Genomic DNA, 22,816 nt, shown 5'->3' on the forward strand with positions numbered 1-22,816 from the left:
ATGCCTAATGGCAATCCCTGGATTGGATAGCACATGGCACGGCCACCTTGGCGATGGGCACACAATAGACCACCCTCAGCCTCAGAGCTTGCAGATCACCTGACCTCACAACTGGGAAGATGGAGACTCCTAGCTCCAGCCTCTTGACTGTGGGCCACACAAGCAGCTGGTCAGCAAATGTGGCTGGACCCTTTTGTGGGTTTCACAGGAAAGGAAAAGCTCTTGTTGAAGGCATGGGGGAAACTCCAGGGAACAAGACACAAGGCACCCCGGAGGGGCTCAGCGCCCAGCCTTATTCAGCAGCCTCTGCCCTTCCCCACTGGTCCTCCTACAGGAGTGCTGGGTGGGGGTTAAAGGGAAGAAGCAGGGAGGAGCAGATACCAATCTCTCAGCTGGGCAACCATTTTGGCTTGCAGCCCAGGAGAATGACACCTGCCTGCCACCAGATGCTGTGATGTCAGCTCTCCCAGAACTGGAAGGAGCTGAAAGGGCCAGCTGGAGGCTGTTGGGGACCACAGCTGCTCAGAGGCAGACACTGCTGCTGAGAACTGGCTCTTGAGGAACACCACACAGGCCAGGTACAGAGCCCAGCTCCAAGGCAGGAGGAAGCCCCACTGAACAGGCCCCGCCTCCCAGCTGTGGCTCCTACCACTGGAGAGGCCAAGGGCCTTTGGGCAGAGGGAGCCAGGACCTGCTGCCACAGCCTTCCCTTCCAGGGAGGTAGCGTGTGAGGGACACTGGCCCGTGAGGAAGAAAGGCAACAGAGCTCAGATGAATGGCAGAGGCAGGTTTAATGGTGTCACCTTGTCTTGTTAATGAGCCAAACAAACAAACAAAAAAAAATGCAAGTAAAAAAAAAAGTTTAATCACACAGCACTTTATACAGATATTGTAAGCAGTGGGCATTCACATCTCCACACAACTCCACCGGGAGCTGCAGCCCCACCAGACACTTGATGTTCTGAAGACACCAGTGAGTGCCTGAGTGTGGCCCAGCTCCGCCATTCCCATGGCTCTGCTGCCTGGGTGGTCCTCACAGCACAGGCGTGGAGCCCACTTAAGGCTGACAAGACGCATCATGCTTTGGCTTTTTTTTTTTGTCTTTTTTTTCTAATAAGAGTTAATATCTTTTGCTTTTGAGATTTATTTTTCCAACCTTAAATATTACATACATACACCAGAAATTACATAGCTGCAATGTGCTCAACAGCATCCTCTGAACCTGGAGCTTCACATTATCAAAAGCTTAGAAAACTTGTAAACCTCTGGGCCCGTCGCAGGAGGGGACTGAGCGCTGCTGCTGCCTCCCTCCTCCCTCTGGACTGCGCCTGCAGAGTTTCTAAGTGGGGGCTGACGGAGGCCTAGATCTCATCCCAGAGAGGCTCCTGCCACCAGATGGGGCGAGGCCCCGCACCTGCCCTGCAGCTCCTGCCCGCTCACTGGCGTGAGGTTGGAAGGCCAGCAGGTGTCACTGCAGTCCCCACAGGTGGACCTGGGCCTGAGCTGCTGGTGCCCCCACCAGCCACAGACAGGAAGCACAAGGCACCTACAGCTCTTTGTTCTCCACCAGCTCCCTGTCCTCAACTCCATGTTGGTGCATGAGGCCACCTCCTCTCCCAGGCATCACCCTGAACCTAGCCTGTCCCAACCTCTCTTAGAGAGCAAGTTCAACAGGCCTAAAGGCTCTTATGTGGCCAACGGGCCGGGCTGGGAGTCAGCAACAGCGCTTCAGTTCCTGTGGGATGGTGTCAACGCTAGGGGACGAGGGGCATATCCAGTGGCGGTGGCAGCAGGAGGAGGGTCTGGGACATGGGGAGGCTACAGTCCAATTGAAGAGGTTGAAAGGGACCGGGGACATTGCAGGAGCAGCCCACACTTCATGCAAGGCACATCCACTCTCCTGCCCCGCTGCAGGGTCCCCTGGCCCTGGAACACCCCGCCTCTGACCTGAGAAGGGAGACATTCTGCCTGGGCAATATGTGGAAAATCGCAACAAGGTCCCGATTTCCTTGCCACAGGGGACCTGCCCATGTATCGCTTCAGAACAGAAACGCAGCGTTTTGGGGCACTCCTTACACTCAGCATCAAACTTGCCTTGGGGAGCGGAGGGTTGAGGGGCTCACACGGGGGCCAGGAGGGGAGGTTCCAGGGGAGGGAGTGAGCAGGCAGCAGCTGGCTCTCCCATGGTGATGCTCCTTCCTTGGGGCTGGTGGCTACTTGTCCTCCGTGTGCTCGGGCATGCCTGCCTCCAGCAGGGCGGCCCGGAACTGCGCCAGGACGCCCCGGATGCTCTTGATGAAACCCTTAGAGAGTGGGAAGAGCGGGAAGCCGATGTCAGGGTAGCCACTCTTCTCAGGCAAGAAGCTCCGGTAGCTCTTCCTCCGCTTCTTTGGTTTGACGCTGGGTGGCACTGATGCGTCAGGCGCTGTCTCCGAAACCTGGTCTGTGTGGTCCCTGCTAGTTGAGGCAGGGCACTGGGCACCGCCCTCCGAGTCTGAGCCCTGGGAGGCCTCTCCAGGGGCCAGCCCAGAATCCTCAGGTTCTTCACGGCCGGAGTCTGAGAGCTCAGCTGCAGCAGGAGGTTCTGGAGAGCCACTGTCCTTGGGGATGCCATTGGGCAGTGCCTGGGCCCTCTCCAGCAGGGCATGGGTTTCTAGCCAGGACTCCATGCGGTTCACAAGCCGCCAGCCACCAGTGCTGAAGTGCTGCCGGATCTCCTGCTCAAAGACCTCCGGGGGCCGTCGCACCAGCTGGGTCATAGACTGCACCACCCGGATCAGCGCCATCTCGTTGTAGCAGCGGCTGTTCTCGTAGCCTTCCTGCAGGCCCCGGTCACTGTCGAAGCCAGCTTCGTTGTAGTATGGCTCATTCACCAGGATCAGACCTGCAGTGGGCAGGGTCACCCATCAGGCCAAGCCTGGCCACTACCCGCAAGGAGCGGGCCAGTGGGCCACCTTCCACCACTCCCTGTCCACTGCCCAGCCCAACCGCACCTTGAATGGAGATGAGCACCTGGAGAAGACTGGATTTGCTCGTCCACCTCTCTGTCCCCTGAAACACACACAGCACCATGGAGTCTGTCTCCGACACCTGCTCCCATTCTCCCTGCACCTCCACTGGGATGCCGGCACAGCACTCACCTTTCCAATCCAGGTGCCCAGGAGGCTGACACACACCTTCCCATTGTCGTACAGGTTGGGGTTCAGGCGTCCACTGCACTGGGAGAGGTAGCAGAAGTGGGGGGGCACGGCTGGGTAGATGTTGGGGAGCTGAATGTCAAACAGGTAGAGGCCATCCTCATAGGGGGTTCGGGTGGGGCCCTTGATTAGGGCTGAGAAGAGGTCCTAGGAGGGAGGGAGGGAGGGAGGGAGGGCCAAGGTTGGCACAGAGGCTCTGGCTTCCCTCCTCCAGGGCCACGTGCAGATCCAGGGAGGAGCAGCACTCCAGCTGTGCAGGCACATGCCCTGGGGTGGGGGTCTCATTTCCAAGAGGATGGGTCTGAACTCCAGAGTAAATGCTGGGAGACCCCACAGAAGCTAGGTGCCAAATCCTGAGGGTGTGTGTGTGTATCAACTGCCCAGGTCCATGATGTGGGTGAGTGAGGAGCAGGAAGGCAGAGAGGGTGAGGTCCCCTAACTGGAGTAACGGGATCCTCTCAGGCACAATCTGATCTGTGCACCCTGCCAGCTTCTGAGATTTGGGAAAAGCACCACCAACTAGTGCTCCCTTATTCCCTTAGCAGAGCTGAGACTGGAATTTTCTAAAGGAATTTTACCTAAACTCAGGAACAATAAAAGTGTTACTAAAATCTCAAGTCGCACCGAGCCTTGCTCCGCTGCTGCCGGCCAGCATGGGCCTGTGTGAACAGGGCTCCTCCTTCTAACTCTTCAGCTCCCTGCTCCTTTGTTCTATGGCCCTTCTGGTCTAGGACAGGGCGCAAGCTGGGGCAAGCTGGGGCCTCCGACTCACAGTCAGTGTCTAGCACAGTGCCTGGCTCATGGTGGAGGCCCAGTCCTTACAAGTCTCTCAACAGGACTCAAATGCCAGGGCCGTCCAGGAGCAGAAGTAAGGCACGGAAGGCATAGAACAGAAGGCACATGCTGGGTCAGCTGAACCACGGGGTCAATCCCAAGAATCACGGGCTAAGAGAAGGGACCTGGCTCCGGGGCTTTAGGACGCACCACTCTGTGTGAACATGTCGTACCAGACACTGTTTACAGTGGCAATGCACAAGAATTACACATGTTCAAAAGAGGTTGTGGGAGATTGGCTGAGGTTCAACCTCCAGGAGTAGGAAAGGCCTAGGACCTGGGGGAAAGGAGGTGAGGACTGGTCCCTGGCAACTTTAGCTTTTCTGTAATATTCGGAGTCTTCAGAAAGAAGAGTAGACTCAGGAAATTGTATGAATTTCTAGCTAATTTTTTAAAGAAAGAAGGAAAGAATGAACCACCTGGTCTAGACCTCTCTGGCTGATGACTCTGTGTCAGAGCTCACCTGACTGAGCTGTCACCTCCCCTGTAAAAGAAGGTGGGTAGCCCTGGAGGTGCTGGCACCCAAGGCTGGGCACTAAGTGCCTACATGGCCCACCTGTGCTGGCCCATGCCAAGCCCGTGCTAGCCCACTTGCCATTCTGTCCTCGAAAGTCTTGACCATGATGCCATCGGGAAGGGAGGTAGCCAGCAGCGCCATTTCTTTCCGTACAGTGCTGAAAAACTTCTTGGCTTCTGGAGGCTGGAACTCAATTTTCTTAAAAGAGTGATTTGCTGCAGGGGAAAGAGAACAGTCTCAGGGGAGGCCTGGCACCTCCTGCTGCACACCTGGCCGCTGCCTCGGGCAGTGTGGCCTGGAGGGAGAGTGGCCTGGTGTGCTCCAAGACAGACGGGTTGGCCCAGGTGCCTCCCACTTGCTCCTGGCATCAGGAGTGTGACCACTAGGAATGGCAGAAGTGGTGGCTGGGAGGGGACAGACCACCCGGCCTCCAGATGTCTGAACACAAATGGGAGGCCTGTGGTAGGCCCAAGGTGAAGGCCAGGGGAGGGCTGACTCACAGGGCGCAAACTCCAGCACTGAGAAGACCTCGCCCTTGGCACTGGTGAAGGTGACACCAGGTTTGCCACCACATTGCTGACAGAGCACAGGGGTCTCGCTAGGCCACTCGGCCTTCACTGGTGACTGCCCCTCAGGCTTGTCCTCCTTGCGCTCTGTGTCAGGCGCGGCCTCCATCTTCTCCTCCTCTGCGATGGCCACATTGTCCAGGGTCTTCTTAAGGTTCTCCTGTAGCTTCTTGATATCATCCAGAAACTTCTTCTCCCGGGTTGGCTTCTCGGGCTCCACGGTGGGGGAGGTAGGGGAGCCGGTCAGCAGCTGCTCCACAGTCATGTTCTTGAGGCTCTCCAGGATCTTGATGGCTTCCTTTAGCTCCCGGAAGCTTTTCGGGGGACCGTCCTTGCCAGCCTTCTCCATCAGCCCCGCCATGGGGGCGGCCATGGCCACAGCTCCCTGGATGGCAGCTGTGGCTGCCTCTTCACTGATCACCACCCCCTTGTCCTCCTCAGGAGCGGCTGGCTGCTCAGCAGGTGGGATGGGGGGCTCCTCTATCTTGGGGTGCTCGTCCTCCACCAGCCCATTGTCTGTCTCCCAGCTGTCACTGTCGTCCTCCCACTCATCTGAGGACGCCCCACTGGTACTGCCTTCCACGGAATCGTAGTCTGACTCCTCGATCTCGGATTCAATGTTGTACAAGTGCTGGGGAGGAGGGAAGTGCCACAGTAAGACGGGCGCTCCCCACACTGCGGTGGCACCCCTCATTGCCAATGGACCCTGTGAGGCCTTGTGAGGGACCCCATTCCACTCTCCCCCCTCTTTTCTGCTCTTCCCTATGTAGCTGGAGCCTTTCTGTCCCCGGGTCTCTGGGAGGGGCCTTGGCCTGTCCCACCCTGCCCCTCGGTAGGACCCAAAGGCCCAGCTGACAGCCCACACTGACCTCCTCTCCTCCTCTGTGCTCGCAGTTCCTAGCATCTCTCCATGGTTGAGGGCCCAGAGGGAACCTCAGCAAACCCAGTCCCTCCTGCAAAGGCTCAGGCCAGCTGCATGAGGGCAGGATGGCCTTTGTGGTCTGCTCCAGAGCTGGGAAGATGAGCTAGGAGGGGAGGGCCAGAGGAGCCGTGCAGCCTGCCCAGGTAGGGTGCGGGAACAGCAACCTCCCTGGCACTTAGCACCCAGCAGAGGAGCTGGAACTGGGGCCAGCTCATCTCCTTTCCCTTCCCTGTCTGTCAAAGATCTCCTGAACCCGCTAAAGCCTTTATTTCTTCTGAGGAGGAGCGTGGGCTTTCTCAGCACAGTGAGAGTCCAGCAGAGTCCTGGAGTCTGTGAGCACCCACCCACAGGCACCAGGTGATCTGGAGGGCCTCCACCCCTCACCTGGGCTAGGTGGGGAAACACTGGAGAGAGCCAGTCGCAGACTCTCAGGACCACAGGTGGGCCAGAGTCGTGAGCTCAGAGGGTAGGTCTTGCCGTCTCACCTGGGGCAAGATAATGGTCTTCGAGTTGTCAGCCCACACCACCTCCACCTTGCTGCTGACGTCCACACGCGCCACCTGGCCCACTGATGGCTGCTGGGCGAAGGGGACAGAGTTAGGAGGGCAGCCTTCTGGGAGGGGCAAGGGCCAGAGCATGCTGAAGGAGCTCCAGCAGTGGGAGGATGGGTGAGGTTGTGAGGACTGAGAACAGGGGCACCTCTCACTGTCCAGGGCCTACTCCTCTGCCTGGCAGCGAGCACTTGATTCTCTTCCAAGCCCCCACTGATTCCTTCCCAAATGGCAGCAGGCAGGCCTCTCTCGGCTTCTCTCCCTTCCTGGTGTGGGGTTTCCTGCCTCCACTTTTGCTCCCACCGTTCTGCCTGGAACCTGCCATGACCCATCCAATGTTCCCACAACTTCCTTTAAGTCTGGCCCATGCTCCACCTCCCAAGTCTCGCCTGTGTTATGAAGCACCTGGCTCTGAGCTCACGGAGTTTGTGACACAGGGTCAGGAATCCTTTCAGGTCACATCTCCTGGAGCCACCTGGTGGCAACACCAGGGACTGCAGCCACACACAGGCAGGAAGCAGCAGTCCAAAACTTGAACCTGGAAGTATACCTCATCCTCTGTGTGGGGAGCCCCATCCTCAGTGTTGCCAATGCGGATGACGATGTCAGTTGTGCGGAACCGAAAGTCAGGATGGTCAGCAATGTCATAAACACTCACGTCTTCCTCTTCTCCAATGAGCTGTGGCAGAGGACAGCTGTTTTGAGTCAGGGGCCCTCTGTCAACCCCGGAGCCCACCTGAAGGAAGCAACAGGGCCGCACACACTCACTTCCACATCGTCCCCACTGGGTCGCAGCTTGAACCACTTCACCATACAGGTGCGGCCAATGTGGTCCCCAGACTGCACCACGCCATAGACTGCAGGATCCGGGCAACTCTGGACTAGGGAACCAGAGGGGACATAACCAGCTAAGGATCCCTGGTGCCTTCCGCCACTGTGTCTAAAACCAGGCCTCCCCCATCCTCAAAGGGCAGCCTCTGCTGACCTCAGCTTAGCTATGACCCTGAGGCCCCCATGCCCACCCTTCCTAGCACCCTCCGAGGCCCTGTGTGCAGCTGCCTGCTGGCTGACCCCACAGCTGGCACTACCTCGCTTGTCCACCACAAAGTCTCCAGGGCAGAACTCATTGTTGTCCAGGTGGTGCACTGGGAAGAGGTCGTTGGAGCGGATGTTGCACTCCACGGAGCCATCCTGCCACATCACGTCAGCAGAGGTCATCGTGGTCACCACCTCCACTGCCACCCTGCCGGGTGCAGGCAAATAAGCCAGACCACACACAAATGCATCTCTGGGGAAAGGGCGGGCAATCTTTCTGCCCCTTCCCTGCCCCAAGGGGCTTGGAGCTCCAAGTTCTGAACCCCAGGTGGGTAGGAGAGAGTGCCTGGTGGACACAGGACTCACCCATACCCCAGTGTTGCAGTCCCAGAAGACCAGGTGTGGGGCCATTGCCACTATTCCATGCTCCTGACCATTCCCACTTTCCCTGTCCACCAGGAACCACCCTGAGCACAGCATGTCATCTTGGGTGGACGCCCTGAGCTGTTAGGAGGCTCACAGACCCTATGTGTTCCCGTACACCCAGGAGCTGAGGCCCTGGGGCTTGGGGCTTGGTCTCAGGCTGGATGCTGAGGGCTAGGGTGAATTTACCTGTCCCCTGGCTTGAAGTCACGAGTTATTTTATTCTTCTTCCTCTTGTGTTTTCGCTTTAGATTCTTGATGGACAAGGGGATGCTCTTTTTGCGACCTGTGCCGCTGCCGCTCTGGGAGGAGGTGGTGGAGCTGGCAGAAGAGGTCACTGAGCTGGTGTCGTCTGTGTCATCGGCAGCCTCATCATCTGCATCCTGCTCTGCTGAGTGCAGCCCATTGTCTCCACCCTCCTTCAGCAGGAAGGGAGGCAGTGCCTCGCCTGACTCATGGGGCTCTTCTGAGCCCTCGTCCTGCATCTCTACTGGGCTAGCAGACCCGTCAGGTGGCTCCTCGGGGCTAGCAGACCCTGTTTCGCTCTTGGTTTTGGCGTCCCCTTTCTTGTCTGGGTCCTCCATGGAATGGTCCCTGGAACACTGGGTGTCCGGGGAGCATGACATGATTCGCACAACCTGCTTCTTCAGCAGACGCTTCACCTGCAAGGGCAGAGCAGGGAGGACTGGTGCTGTAGAGAGCAGTAGGCGCTGGGCCCTGCCCTGGGCTTGTGGGATGCCTGGGCTGGCCAGGCCCCAGGCTGCCTGAGGGATGACAGCTATACATGCCTAGTGGCCCTCAAGGGTCCTGAGGGCTTCCCCCCAAGGCCTAAAGCACAGACCATCCTTCCTGGCCATGGAATTGGCTCAAGGCCAGTTCCTCAAATGCCCACCAACCTCAGTCCAAGGACATACCTTCTTGGCCATAGAGCCCTCCCCCTGGGCGCAGTTTTTTTCTGGACATTCCCAGGCAATCTTGGCCGGCTCTACCTTGGCTGGGAAGACATACAGACAGCGCTCCCCAAGCTGCCGCTGAGCATGGTCAAAGCATCCGAGACGCTTCACCCTGGGGGCAGGAAAGCAGGGGCTGGGCTGGATATCTGAGAGACCAGGGGTGTTCTTTGCCCTCCCCTGCATCTGTGGCTGGGGCCCAGGGGCTTGCCCAGGGGGTGCCCTTGGGGTGGCCAGTGATTGGGGCGCACTCACCTGCCTAGGTTTTCCTGAGTGATGACAGAAGGTGGGGGGCTGACGCTGTCCGTGCCTCCGGGGCAGAAACTCTTGGTAATCCAAGTAACTTTCAACTCCACAACCTGCACCTGAGGACAGCAGGTGGCACAGGGCCACTGTCAGGGCAGGATCTAACAGTGCGTTCTTCCCCCAGCTGCCCAGAGTCCCCGGGACATCCTGAGTAGGAAAACACCACATGAAGACACACCGTCGCACCCCATGCTGGTCAGGGGCCACTGTCCCTCGGCCTGTGTAGGGGACCTAGAGGGACTTCTGCATACTGGCCACTTCCTGAACAGACCCTGGGCTCCCTTTATCCTTATTGGCCCTTTCAGACCAATAGGGTCAGATGCTGAGCAGCAGGCAGGAAGCGGCAGAAGCTTGGCTCCAAGGGGCGGAGGCTGACTCCCGCCCTGCCCCCACTCCCTACCTCCTCCACCACCACGCGGAACTTGCTCTTGGTGCTGAGCACAGGCTTGACCCCTGACAGCCACTGGACACTGGAGAAGATCTTAGCAGGGCCGATGAGCACCTGGCCCGGGTAGAAGCCATAGGAATCATCAAAGAAGAGACCCTGCGGGATTAAGGGCCAGGGAAAGTCCTTGTGAGAGGGGCCTCCTTGGGGACAGTGTTCTCTGTACCTGCCTTCTCCAGCCTTCACTAGCAGAAGCCTTCACTTACTGAGGCTCTCACACTCCCTACAACAAATCCTGCAACTCAGGAGCAGAACTTCGCCAGTCCTGGGGGCAAACAAATCACCAAGGATCTTGTTAGAGGGTTGCTGCAGACTACTCTCTGTTCCTTACTGGCTCTTGGGCACTGTCAGTGCTGCTGGGCAGGGGCCACATTTCCAGATGAAAGCCCTAGAAAGCAGTGGTTCCCCACCTTGTTTAACCGAGCAACCCCCACCCCAGTACAAACCATATCCACACACTACTGTGCTAATAGGTCCTATTGGACTAAGTTTTTCTACAGATGAAGACAGAGATTTTAAAAGGACGAGATAAAAAATGAACATGGATGCATATAAATTCTGATACTTCCTGCCTACGCCCAAACTTCCAGGTGCACTGGTGTCTACTTGCCCCTTCTCTAGGAACCCACTTTTCTTAGCCAGGGCCAGTTCTTTCTTCAGTAGCCCTCTCTTCTGTGGGCTGGAGGGCTGAGGAGTGAGAGAAGCTGCTCCGGCACAGCACACCTACCGAGTCGCTGACATGTGGGCAGACGTCATACAGCTTGGCGCCATCTTCTGTGTTCATGGAGCACCTGAAACAGTGAATGGAGGCTTAGTCCTCCCCATGAACACAGTGCCTGAGCAACAAACGGTGCTGTACAAAGGTGCCAAGACATCCACGTGCCTACCATAGGACCATTTATCTTCTACCAACAGCTCAGCCTCTGAGAAGGTCCAAGACTCTAAGCCCCACCTGAGTGCTCACTGCTATTCAAGTGTCTATGTGAAGCCTGGTCCCTGGCAGACATCCTAAAGGAAGATGTTTCACCAAACCAAGATGGACCAGCAACTGAGAGGGAATGAGGTCACCACAGATGTGGAGAAGACCTTGGGGCTTAGCCCTGAGACACAGGCCCTGCCACTGCCCTAGGTCAGACCTGTCACCACAGACCTCACAAGGACACACCCTCCTGCGCTCCTTCCAGCAGGCTGCTCTTCTCCAGCTGCTGGCTCTTTGGTGGGGATATACTTACCTGGCACCGTTGGATAGCTTCAGGATGATCTGGTTCTTCAAGTCATAGACCTTCCCCAGCCAGCAGTCGTAAGCGATGTAGTCCCCATACATGAAAGGCTGCAGACCAAGGGCACAGGGACAGTAAGACAGCAGACACTGCTGATGCCAGAGGAACAATTCCTCTGTGCCCCACTAAGACAGGTGGGGAAGGCTCGACAGCTTATTGTTTGGACCTGTCGGCTGCTGGCTTAACAAGTGCCATCAGCAGGCCATCCGCCGAGTTTCAGGCTGTATCCCGACCCGCTTCTCAGTGAGGCGGCTGCAGTGGTGTGGGAACTGGGAGAGTCAAGACAGGCAGGGGAGACAGCCATACAGCTGGGAGGTTGGCTGCAGCGTTCAAGTAGGTAAAGGGCTGGAGTAAACAGGTCATACATTCACAATATGAAAAACCCAGTTTCTCACCGCTGAAGGAGGTGCTCACCACAAAGGGGAGGAGAGAAGGTAATCAATCAGAATGGAGGTGTCAAGATGAATGCATACTTCTTCATGCAGAGGCAGAGTAGGCACTGACATACTAAGGTGTAGTGTGCCTCTCATACGTACATTGTATACACATGTGCATTTCATGGTATGTTCCTAAGAGGGCCCAGTAGCCATCAGCACACCTAACATCCAGATCTTAGCTTCTTGGGTATCTTCTATTGTTTGTTTGGTGCTGGGGATCCAATCCAGGGCCTTGTGTATGTTAGGCAAATGCTTAACCCCTGAGCTACACTTCCAGATTCTGCTTTTTAAAATGCCATTCTTCTCTGAAAGGAACCAGGCTCCTTGGAGAGAAATGGTTGATTGCTGGCTGGATGGGGGATATTTTCACTGTGCCAGAAAATAAGAAAGTGCTTTAAGAAAAAAGGAACATGGGAAAAGAGCACCACAAAAAACTGGGAGTAATGGCATGTGCTTGAAATCCCAGCTACTGGGGAGGCAGTGCAGAAGAATCAAAAGTTCAAGGCTGGCTTGTGCAACTTAGTGAGGCCCTGTATCAAAATAAAATAAAAAGAGCTGGGGGTACAGCTTAGTGGTAAGGTACCCTGGGTTCAAGCCCTAGGAACACCACCCCCCGCAAAGGACCACAAAAGTCAGCCTGAAGGAGCTTCCATCAGCCAAATCTGGGACAATTTAGGCAACAAAATAAGTAATGATAGTAATGGATTACAATCAACTGAATAAAACAGAGTCCACACTGATACAAAAAATGAACAAATACGTCTGGGGATAAAGTTTAGTAGGAAAGCATGTGCTTAGCATGCATCAGGCCCTGTGTTCAATTTCTAGGACTGCTAAAACAAACCAACCAACAAACAAAGACAATAAATAAATAAATAAATAAATAAATGGGGGCAGTAGGTGAAGTTCTTCAATAAAGTAGAATGCCAGCTGGTACAAACGAGAATGATGGCCTCCAAATCACCATTTAGTAACCTCTGGAGTGGCCGCTGGTTTAGTGGGAATTGTTCCTCAGGCTAAGGCTGGTGGAATTGGAGTTTAGCAAGTACCAGGTTACTGACACAATCTTAGAATACTTCCCTACAAGATATCACCACTTAAAAAGGGGCAAATGACGACTGTATGGTGGAAAGAACCGGTGACAACCAATGTGATGGGAGCACAGTGAACTCTCCCAGCAGTGCAGCAACCAGACCTGGACTGGATCAAAGCTGGCAGTGGTAGTTCGCACTGCGCATGCCAGGACCAGGCTAGTCATGAGACAGCGTCACACAGGCCCAAGGTGAGGGTCACGGTACTAAATGTATCACTGTCCAGGATATAAGAGAGAGAAAGGCTGGGGTGACGGAAGAGTTGACAGCTAAATGCAGTATGTTCCTGGTTTTCCAAACCAGGATCGGGACAGTGAACAGGGTCTGAAGATGGAAGTAAATGTCAGTGATGGAGCCGGGTGCAGCGGCGCAGGCCTGTAATTCCAGCAGCTCGGGAGGCTGAGGCAGGAGGATCATGAGTTCAATGCCAACCTCAGCAACTGTGAGGTGCTAAGCAATTCAGTGAGAGACTTAAAAAAAAAAAAAAAAAAAGTCAAGGTTGGTCTGTGTGGTGGTTACATGGGAGTGTGCCCTGGTTTCTGGAAAACATATTGTAGTGTTCAGGGGTGACAGGCATTATGTGGGTAGCTTGCTATAAATGGTTCAGAGAAGAAACACTGGAAATGGGGTGTGTGGGGAAGGAGGGGATACGTGATGGAGCCAACGGAGTGATGCGCTGTTAGCCAAGGAAGCTGGATGAAGGCGGCACAGGAATCTATACCTTTTTTAAAGTTTCAAATCATTCACAAAATGAATATTGAAAAAAAATGTTTGCTTTTTTGGTAGGAAGGGCTAGAGGTGAAAGAAGACCAGTAAAGACAACCCCACTGGCAACTGTGCTGGGGCTGGGGAGACATCCCAACCGGGGTCTGGGTGGCAGGCAGCTACCACGAGACTGCCAGGTGGCCCCGGGCTGTGTCTAGAGGTCGGTGAGCGGGCACACAGATGTTGCGCTGCTGAGAGAACCACAGAGCTGAGAGAAGTCAGGGAGGGACCACTCACCCAGATGTGCTGGAGGTCCTTGCTGTTGACGGGGTAGATGATGCAGTTGGTGCCAATGAGCTTGACAGCACAGTCGATGTTGACGTCTATCACGGTACCACACTGACTGTCCTGGGGAAGGCAGAAGGTGTTCAGAGTAAGGCCACCACAGAAGACCCTACCTCAACCATCCCAGTCAGCCCCCACTAGAGCCAGGCAGCTCTCTGGCACAGAGGCTGGGCAGGGAGGCTCAAGTCTCCGAGGCGGCTGCCCCGAGGCCCGGGCTAGGGTGAGAAGATGGGACTCACAGTGGAACGCATGTGCCGGACCACATCGCGGGGCACCACAGAGCGGTCCTCTAGCTTCAGCTGTAAAAGAGGAGACGCGGGTGTTAGAAGAGTGCCGGGAAGCCTCCACACGATGCATGTCTCTTCCAGCTTTTGAAGTGCACCACCGGCACTACAAAGACACAGGCCCAAGTGCCTGGCTAAGCCAGCTCCCAGGTCCACAGAGGGACGTGTCCCACCCAGTCGTCCCAGTGCAGTATAGTCACCATCATTCCACCAAAAGCAAGTACTAGGTCACGGGAGGTGTTCTCGATCTTTAAGTGTGGCTGAATGACAGACCGCAAAAGGCCTCATGTTAGTGCAAGATTTAACAGGCTGTCCTACGGGGCGAGCCATGCATGGAACCCTCTTCTACCTCCTGCAGACACCCCACCCTTTGATCCCAGTGCATCAGGATGACAAGAGCAGGAGGGGGATGGGTCTGACACTGAGCTGTGGTGGGTCACCCTGAGGCTGGGCTGTCACTACACCATGTTCTAATCTGGGTTATCCCTCCTGCCCAGCTGCAGCCTGCTCCTTATCTACACGCCGCAGAGCCCTGAGGGCTGCTGAGTAGCTCTGGGGATGGCTGGATACAGAAGCCTGGCCAAGTGCACAGGCACCTGACCCTTCCCTGCAGAGCCCACAGCTCCCATCTCCTGCTGCTACAAGCTGCTGGATCCCCCTCCAAGAGCCCATGCAGGGGTGGGTTCTCCACTAGACCAGCCTATCTTTTCTCTCTGGGTCCCTGAACCTGGGCCACTCCTGTGATGCTTCCCTGACTCACAGGAATAGGTAGGCCTCTGGATCTGCTCACTTCCAAGTTCCCTAACCATGGAATTTGGAGGGCTGTTGCCTCAAATGCCACCTTACTGGACAGCCTCTAACAGTGGCCTCTGCTCTTAGCTGCTGGAGCTCAGAAACATGACTGCCACAAAAGCTAAGCCAAAGAAAGACTTTTTTTAGGTCTGTCTTTTCAAGATCACTGAAATTTTGGCAATGACAAATAAAACAAACTCTATTAGTAGCATGTGACTTACAACAAAGTAAATGGAAACATTAAATCCACCATCAACCAGTAGTGCTGAAATTTCCACAGGGAGCCCAAGCCTTGTGATGAGACTAAAGTCTAGATGATGAGACTAGTGGTCCAACAGCGTCCTCCTAGCAGATGCTGAGGAACCTTGGGGTGACCATGACCAGCTCCTGTCTGCAGCCACCACCCTGACAGGCCAGGTTCTTCTTACCTCTGCTCCAAGACACACCCACTATAAGGGCATGTTGAAATGCCAGTGTCCGTTTCTAACTAATATGGTGATGTTTTATGCAGTAGCACTGTGCACCCGAATCTCTGCTCTGGGGCATGACACTTTTTGCACTGCCCTATCTCAAACCCATGCCCCCAATTCAGATATCAAAAACCATAACTGGGGTCCAAACTGTCACAGAGAGAAACAATCCAAGGGGAAAGGGATTGTGCTGTAAGGGGCAGGAAGGTGCCTTAGGGGAGTGCCCAGCTCATTCTGCAGATCACGTCCCCTGGGGGCTTTATGCCCCTGAGAAAGCTGCCAGAAAAGGGACAGCAGCCAGGCCCCATCCTGGACCACTCTGAGCTCCCACATCACATTTGGTCCAGCCTCATGTCCCCAAGGGCACAGAGGAAATAGGCTCTCGTTCCCAAGCAGGAACACAACAGTGGGTAAAAGCTGGCAGCAGGGGGAGGCAGTGGCTGGGGCAGGCAGAGCATGTTCCCGGGGAGGAGTTTGCAGCCAGCGCTGCACCTGTGGGACTGTCAAGTGTGGCTGGGCTCCACCTGGGAGTGGTCTTCTAACAAGGCACTGCAGTTCCCCATGCCTGATGGTGCTGAAGCAGAGAGGGAAGGAGTGACAGGGAAGGGGAGGATGGCGCCACCATGTTGGCCACAACCCCCCCCCCCCGGGAATCCCAGGAGGCAGACACAAGGGTTTGGCAGGGCTCCCTGTCCTTGCTGGCGTCCCGTCCTCACTGATACACCCGACACTGCACGCGCTTCCTACACTGTGCCTGTGCTGTCCCACCCATGGCTGCTGCACTGCACAGCAAGATCCCCAGGACCCCTTCCCATCTGTGTCCCTGTGTGCTGCCTGCTTCCCTGCTCTGCAGTGGCCTTTCAATGTCCCCATTCAGGAAGGAACCACTGTGCAAAGCTGGGGAGCTGGCTGTCCTCTGCCTAATGCCAATACCAGGTGCTTATTGTGACCAGGCAGTTTTCTAGGCACTTTGTAATCTTGTCTACGGACTTGACACTTGCTATCATTACGGTTATTCCCCATTTTAAAGATAAGAAAACAGAGACAAAGAAAAAGCAAAAGCAAGCAACCTGTTTAAGGTCACACAGCTTGTAGGTGAGCCCTGGTCTTGAACTTGGCAGCCTGGCTCAAGAGTCCTTTCTCTTAGACACATTAAAAAAAAAAAAAAAAGTTATCCTTTAGGGCTGGGGATACAGCTTGGTGGTACAGGATTACCTAGCATGCACGAGGCTCTGGGTTCAGTACTCAAATCTGCACATGTGTGGGCGCGTGCACGCGTATACTCAGACACACAGAACCTGGTTCTACCCTCAGAGCTGCAGAGATAAGAACAGAATAAAATGTATTTCTGGAAGGTTCACACACTCTTAAAGAAAGTGGGTCTTCTGGTTATAAAGGTAATAAAATGTTTCTGGGGCTATTGGAAGATAGTTGTGGCAGCCTCTGACAGTGGATATCATCAAGGCCCCGAGCAGGGGAGGGTTGGCAATTTGCCCTCCACTTTCCCTTCTACCCTAAAAGGTCAAGTATGGTACCCAAACCACCAGTGCCAAACTGTGCTGAGAGGTGAACACTAGAGGGCGCCATGCCTGCTCTAGGAAAAAGAGGTTCTAGTGCAAAACCAAGGCTGTGAAACAAACCCCTAATCCCTACATTAAAGAGCACCCTGGATGTCCTTTTTAAAACACTGTTACTAGGGAGGGGAGTTGAAGTGGGAGGTGGGTAGATTTCAATTGTCACGGCTCTAGAATTCTGAACAACATCAGAGCTGAGGAATTACCATTTCATGGAAAGCCACAGTGATCAGAGGGTTCTAAATGGAAAAAGGACAAGACAGACACCAAAATGCTAACATTATCTCTATGTGGGAAGGGCCCTGGGTGGTTCAAAATGCATGTGGATCACTCTCAACAGGCAAAATGGGGCTACCTGGTGGGGCCTTGGGACTGGCGGCCCCTGATACCTCCTTCTCTGGAAGCAGGGGAATCTGGCCTTTGCTGTGGGAAGCAGAACTGAGTCTTAAGGAGCTCACTGTCTGGCCAGTGCTGATGGAGCACTTCATGAGCCAGGCGCTGGGGAGACCAGCCCCTGCTCTGCCAAGCCCTCATCCCAGCACAGGGCGGGAAGCGGACAGATGCAGGTCAGATGGTGCTCAGAGCTGTACAAAAAAACAGGGCAATGTGGGGAGGGGAAGGGGACACAAGGGAGTTACTTTAAATAAGTGGTCAGGAGGGGACACCCTGAAGTGACATTTGACCAGAGAACTGGGTGAAATAAGGGAGGGATCTTTCCAAGCAGAGACAAGAACAGCCACAGAGACACTGGGAAGAGTGAGCACGTCTAGAGGCCCGCAGGGCTTCAGGAGTGGGAGAAGTGTGCAGCCAGGTCATTCAGGCCTTGGAGATTCTGTTTTGAGCAGGTGGGAGCCCCTGCAGGCCTGAGCAAAGTAAAAGGGTCGTCTGGCTGTCAGGCAGAGAACATGGAGAAGGTGCAGGGAGATCAGTTTGTGCAATGGTTTTCAACTGGGAGCCATCATGCCCCCAAAGGACATTTGGAAATGAAAACATTCTAGGCTGTCACAACTGGGGGCCAGGAGTGCTGCTGAACATCCTACAGTGCACAAGGTCATCTGACCAGAGTGTCGGCATTGCCCAGGCTAGGAGCCCTGAGGCTGTTCAGGGTCAAAGGTGCCAGCACCAGTGCAGTGGCACACAAGATGGGTTAATGGACCTCCTCCTTCTGGATACGTTCTTTTGCCTTTCCCTTTATTTTTTTAGTTGACACATAAAAATTGCATGTATTCGTGGGTTATTGGAGAGATTCTGAGGCACAGCAAAAAGGAGCTTAAAAAAAGAAAGCAATCCAATGGCAAGGGAGTTGTAGAGGACACTCCCAGGGAGAAGGCCACTGAGCAGGGCACATGGGCACTTCTGTCCTTCCTCCATTTGAACTATGAGCTCACCAGATGGCTGTCCTGTCAGGGTACCAGCTTCCTTCTGAGGCTCACACTGATTCTGAGAGGCAATCTCGAGGCCTGACCCTGACAAGACACCAGAAGAAGCTAGCTTGTCCTATGATTCCTGGCCTAGACTCTCACTGACTTCGGCTGACCACAGCAGAATTGAAATTTATGTCTATGTTCCAAGAATAGAAAAGGCAAAACAAGTTTGATAACAGGTTGAAAACAGAAGGAAGTAAACCAAAAAGTCCACCTGAATTGTTCTTGAACATCATGGGAGTGGGTGACCCTCAGGCTGGCCTGCTAAGTGGAGGTCAAGAGCTGCCCTGGGGAAGAAATGGCCTTGTGCCTGGTCACTAGCACCAGCATCTGGAATGCTCAAAGAGGGAACTGTAGGAAATCCAAAGGAGAAGCTCTAGTGGGGCTGAGCATATATATCTCAAGGCTGGTAACCCCAGCCACACCACTGTCACCCCCCCCCCCCCTTGTCAAACACCGGGGAAGGCCCAGAGATGTGGTGTCCTTCAATCTCAGAAGGTAACCACCCACTTTTCCTGGGGATTAGTGATGTTATCAGTACCACATCTTCATGGGAGTAGTTACAAACACAAAAGGCCCAGCAGCAGACCAAGCCGACTGCCAGCCCACATCCGGTCCCTGGAGATGGGTTAAAGGACCTCCTTCTGGAAACTTGGGAACAGTCTGCAATGGCCCCTAGTTTGGGTTTTGTTCAAAGAGTGAGGTTTCACCTTCACTGGACTGAGCCAGGCCTTAGAACTTGGAAACTCACACGAGGAAAGAAGCTATTGACCCAGGCAGCCTGAAGCCCAAAGGGAACACCAGACTGCACCCACACTAAGATTCCTCACTCCAACCTGCTACTTCCTAAGGTAAAATCAATCAGAGAAACATTACCTCTTCTGCCTGTCCCACCCTGTACGGTCTGAGCCCTAGACATGCACAAGAAGAATGACATAAGATAATGGTGAGTGGGCAAGGAACAGCTTCCTACTACCCAGAGGTCCAACCAGACTGCCCACTCCTCTCCTACCTCGCTGAGGCTGTGGGCACTGAGAAAGGTCCCCACTATACTGCCTGCAGATGGGTGTGGCTGCACTACAGCACAAGTTGTGGGGCACTGGTGTTTCTCTGACTGAGAAACCCAACTCAGCATGGAAAGGCAGAGGGAATCATTCAATAGGAACGTGGCTGAAACCTAGGCTCAATCTAGGTTGTGCCTCCTGTGCCTCCCACAGACTCCAGGCTCGACAAGAACACAAGCACCCAATAAGCAATGTACCTTGTCGGTGGTCTTTAAAGGATTTATAAGAATCTGGCATACCACAGGGGTAGGACATTCACCCCCATGCCCCAATGCTCTTGCAACATGGTGGTCTGAGACGTTTGCCACTCTTGCCAGATCAGAAAGTTTTATCCTGATGTAGATTTCTGAAAAAGTGGTGGAAATCCTAGAATGGAACAGCCTCTGAGCAACATCTTTCGAACCATGGGCCATGTCCCTTTAGTGGGATATGGGATGGTGTTAGCAGGCTGTGACCAACACTGAAGAACAGGAAGCATCTGCAGTGCTCCATGTATGCAGTAAGGCAAGTGTACTCCAGAGACCTCCTCAGTTGTATCCACCATGTACACATGCCCTGGGTCACCTTGGGAACTGTTTATTTTACTGCGGGTCACTGTCAAGAAGTTTGAGAATCCCCACCCTGCCTTGGGATCTGCCCGGCCCTCATGTCCTGCACCAATAGTTCTCTCTGGCTAGGGTTCCATCCCGTTCCACCAAGGGAGAGAGTCCCTCTCATCAGCACCAGACCACCTGCAGGCAAGGACACACAAACCTAGCACCTACACACCCACACCTAATCACTTTTGTAACTGTGGCCTGACTTCAAATGTCACTGTGTCAGCCAGAACAGTAACACCAGGAGGGGCAGAAAATGGGCTTTCCAGTTGGAGCTGGGCCCCTCTTCTAGCTTCTTGCAAACTGCAGTTCACACAATTGGGGTTTGGCTGGTCAGGAATTCTAGCTGGTGCCAGTGTAAGGACTTTCTCAGAGCAGTTGACCATCATGTGGCTGAGCTTCTGCTAACCCAGCAAACAGCACCAGCCCACCTGAGGACAGAAGCCTTTACCACAAAACATGTGGCCAGAGGGCCTCACATACTTGGAGGAGGGGAGGTAGGAAGTAAAATAAATGGTACCTCTAGCTAGAACATTCTGCCAATCATATGCTCCAGAAATTAGCCCTCAGAAGCTCTGAGAACGAGGCCCATGGAGTCCATAGGATTTTGAGTATTTCCTACAGACTCACAACAACATCACAAAGACGTAATTGGGAATGTATCTTGGCTTTAGAGAACTTTTTTGGGGGGGCGGGGGGAGAGGGCAAGAATGGGGATTGAACTCAGGGGTACTCAGCCACTGAGCCACCTCCCCAGCCCTATTTTGTATTTTATTTACAGACAGGGTCTCACTGAGCTGCTTAGTGCCTCGCTTTTGCTGAAGCTGGCTTTGAACTGTTGATCCTCTTGCCTCAGCCCCCCCAAGCCGCTGGGATTACAGGCATGTGCCACTGTGCCCAGCTAGAGAACTTATTCTAGATGGGGAAGACAAAATGACATTTATTCACAAGAGACAGCTCCCCTCCCCTAGTACTCTCATTTCCCAGTGACCCTCTTGCTCCCACGCTGCACGCTGGAAGCCTGCAGTAGGGCGTGATGCAGCACAGCGCCATCACTGCCTGGTAACTGTCCCTGCAATGCCAACTTGCTGGAATGGCCAGGAGGTACGGCCTGAAGAGGACAAAGAAGGGCCTGAGCCCAGCTGCCAGCTGAAAGAGGGGAAGGACAGGGAGCTGCCCCCCCCCCGGCAGGAGACCAGCAGGAGGCCTGGCAGTGCGGCTGGTTTCTGCAATGCTGTTTGATATGTGTACAGGTGTGCGGTGGCAGGAGCCAGGAGTGAAAAATGGGCATCTTTAGGAGAAGCAGGCCTCCCCTCCTCAGGGAGGAAGTACTAGCAGAAGGTAGAAGGAGAAGAGCATGTTTTCACGAGGTATTTCTGTCCAGCCTGAATGTGCTATCAGCACCTAACCAGAGGGCCTGGCTGGACCACTTTACAGGTGACAGGCTGCTGTCCTGTGGCTGCCAGGCATCCCTGGGAGTAAGCAGGGGCTGGCCAAGGCCCAGGCACAGAGAACACCCACTGCCTCTGGGCACTGCCCTCCACAACCCACCCTGCCTCTCTGATGTCATCTAGGTGGTAATCATACAAATTAATCCTTCTAGAACTTGCACTGTGCCAGGAAAGACTGTCTCTCTGCCTCTTCTGATCCTCGTGAGGGAGGGGCTGCTCGGAGAGGTAAGTGACCTGCCCAAGGTCACCTAGGTACCAATCAGAGCCCTGGTTTTGCTAATCTGCCCTTCATCTGGCAATGGGTGGCCCCTGCCTGGCAACCCTGCCTCTTCCCGACTTCTTGGGAAGTAAGCCTCTCAGGCTCCGCCTGCTGCCTGGGAATCTGTGTGTCTTCAGGTGTGTGCACACACACACACACACGCCCCTGCAGCTCTAGCAGGTGGGTAAGGTGGGGGCTGGTAAGGGCCTTGCTCCAGGCTCACTGCTCACTTGTTTCCAGCACAACAGTCTGAAAAGAAGTATCTGGAAAAAGTTCCTAAAGTTATCTTGACACATATTCTCAAAACCTGGCCATCTGGTCGGTGCTTAAAAGACATCGAGGGAGGATTAAGGAAATTGCTGAATGGGGCTACATCCTCTGAGCTGCTTCTGGGAAATCCTAGTTTGGGAGACTCTGCAATTTCCTGCAGCTCTGCTCCCCAGGAGAAGGGAGACCCTGGAGGGGCAGTGTTCTAGTTCAGTGGGCAGGGCCTTTCAGTCATGAGTGTGGAGAAACACTCCCTCCCTGAACCCACACCAGCCTCTACTGGCTTCTCAAACACCTGTAGTTACTATTTCCAGGGAGATGAAATGAATACCATCAAGAGTGCTGGCGTCACTGGAGCACCAACTGGCCTGGAGACCTTAGGACTGACCAAAATGGCTCCTGGGCATTGATGTCACTTCTTGGTTGGATCATCAAGTCCAAGAACCTTGACTGCTCACCCTGTCACCTCCACTTCTCCCAAGGCACACCAGCAACAAGCAAAGCATCTCAGGACAGTGAGCCAGGATGAAAACACCAACTAAAAAGTACAATCAGACTGGAGAAGAGGTGCCACAGATAATATGCTACAGCCAACCACAGGGAGGCTACCCTCACGGGGGACAGAGATATGGAGAGTGGCACACAAAGGAACCAGGTTCTGAGGAAGGCACATAAGAGCCAGGTCCTGCTGAAGCTGCCACTCTCTGGCTGCACATGCTGAGGATGCCATCACCCCCTGGGCAGCAGACGCCTTATCAAGGAGGGGCAGTACTGGGCTGGACAAGCTCTTCCACATGTGATCTCAGAGCTGCAGGGGCCTCGACTGCTACCTGCCTAGCACCCCTCCTACCTCAGGCCACATCTCTGCCCTCCACCTGTGGGCTGTTCATTTGGAGTTGTGTGTCCCCTGAGATCTCCAAGCTGGCTGACTGAAAGGAAAAGATTTCTTTCCAGCATGGCCTGAGGAGAGCACAGGGACAGAGCACCAGGGCAGGGTCTGGTGAGGCCCCAGACCATTTCTCTCCCAGGGA

The 22,816-nt window shown here is 54.5% G+C and overlaps 1 protein-coding gene across 2 annotated transcripts in view; it reads right to left on the reverse strand.

The window, feature by feature from the left end:
• Positions 1–774: 774 nt before the first annotated feature.
• Ube2o (ubiquitin conjugating enzyme E2 O) overlaps positions 775–22,816 on the reverse strand; it is a 52,313-nt gene continuing 30,271 nt past the window's right edge. The window contains exons 2-18 of one of the 2 annotated variants that reach the window (XM_077800608.1): positions 13,844–13,903; positions 13,557–13,667; positions 10,979–11,076; positions 10,474–10,537; positions 9,702–9,845; positions 9,251–9,360; positions 9,035–9,110; positions 8,235–8,707; positions 7,676–7,830; positions 7,356–7,468; positions 7,138–7,266; positions 6,522–6,611; positions 5,049–5,745; positions 4,627–4,763; positions 3,141–3,344; positions 2,994–3,051; positions 775–2,884 (exon numbers count right to left, since the gene is read on the reverse strand). In XM_077800608.1, the coding sequence (XP_077656734.1) occupies positions 2,214–2,884; positions 2,994–3,051; positions 3,141–3,344; positions 4,627–4,763; positions 5,049–5,745; positions 6,522–6,611; positions 7,138–7,266; positions 7,356–7,468; positions 7,676–7,830; positions 8,235–8,707; positions 9,035–9,110; positions 9,251–9,360; positions 9,702–9,845; positions 10,474–10,537; positions 10,979–11,076; positions 13,557–13,667; positions 13,844–13,903 (3,390 nt within the window). In that variant the 3' untranslated portion in view covers positions 775–2,213. Of the gene's footprint in view, positions 2,885–2,993; positions 3,052–3,140; positions 3,345–4,626; positions 4,764–5,048; positions 5,746–6,521; positions 6,612–7,137; positions 7,267–7,355; positions 7,469–7,675; positions 7,831–8,234; positions 8,708–8,959; positions 9,111–9,250; positions 9,361–9,701; positions 9,846–10,473; positions 10,538–10,978; positions 11,077–13,556; positions 13,668–13,843; positions 13,904–22,816 lie in introns of both variants that reach the window. The other variant, XM_026404797.2, reaches the window with a different exon arrangement.

This window comes from Urocitellus parryii, chromosome 7, assembly GCF_045843805.1.
Source record: "Urocitellus parryii isolate mUroPar1 chromosome 7, mUroPar1.hap1, whole genome shotgun sequence".
Taxonomy (NCBI): Eukaryota; Metazoa; Chordata; class Mammalia; order Rodentia; family Sciuridae; genus Urocitellus; species Urocitellus parryii.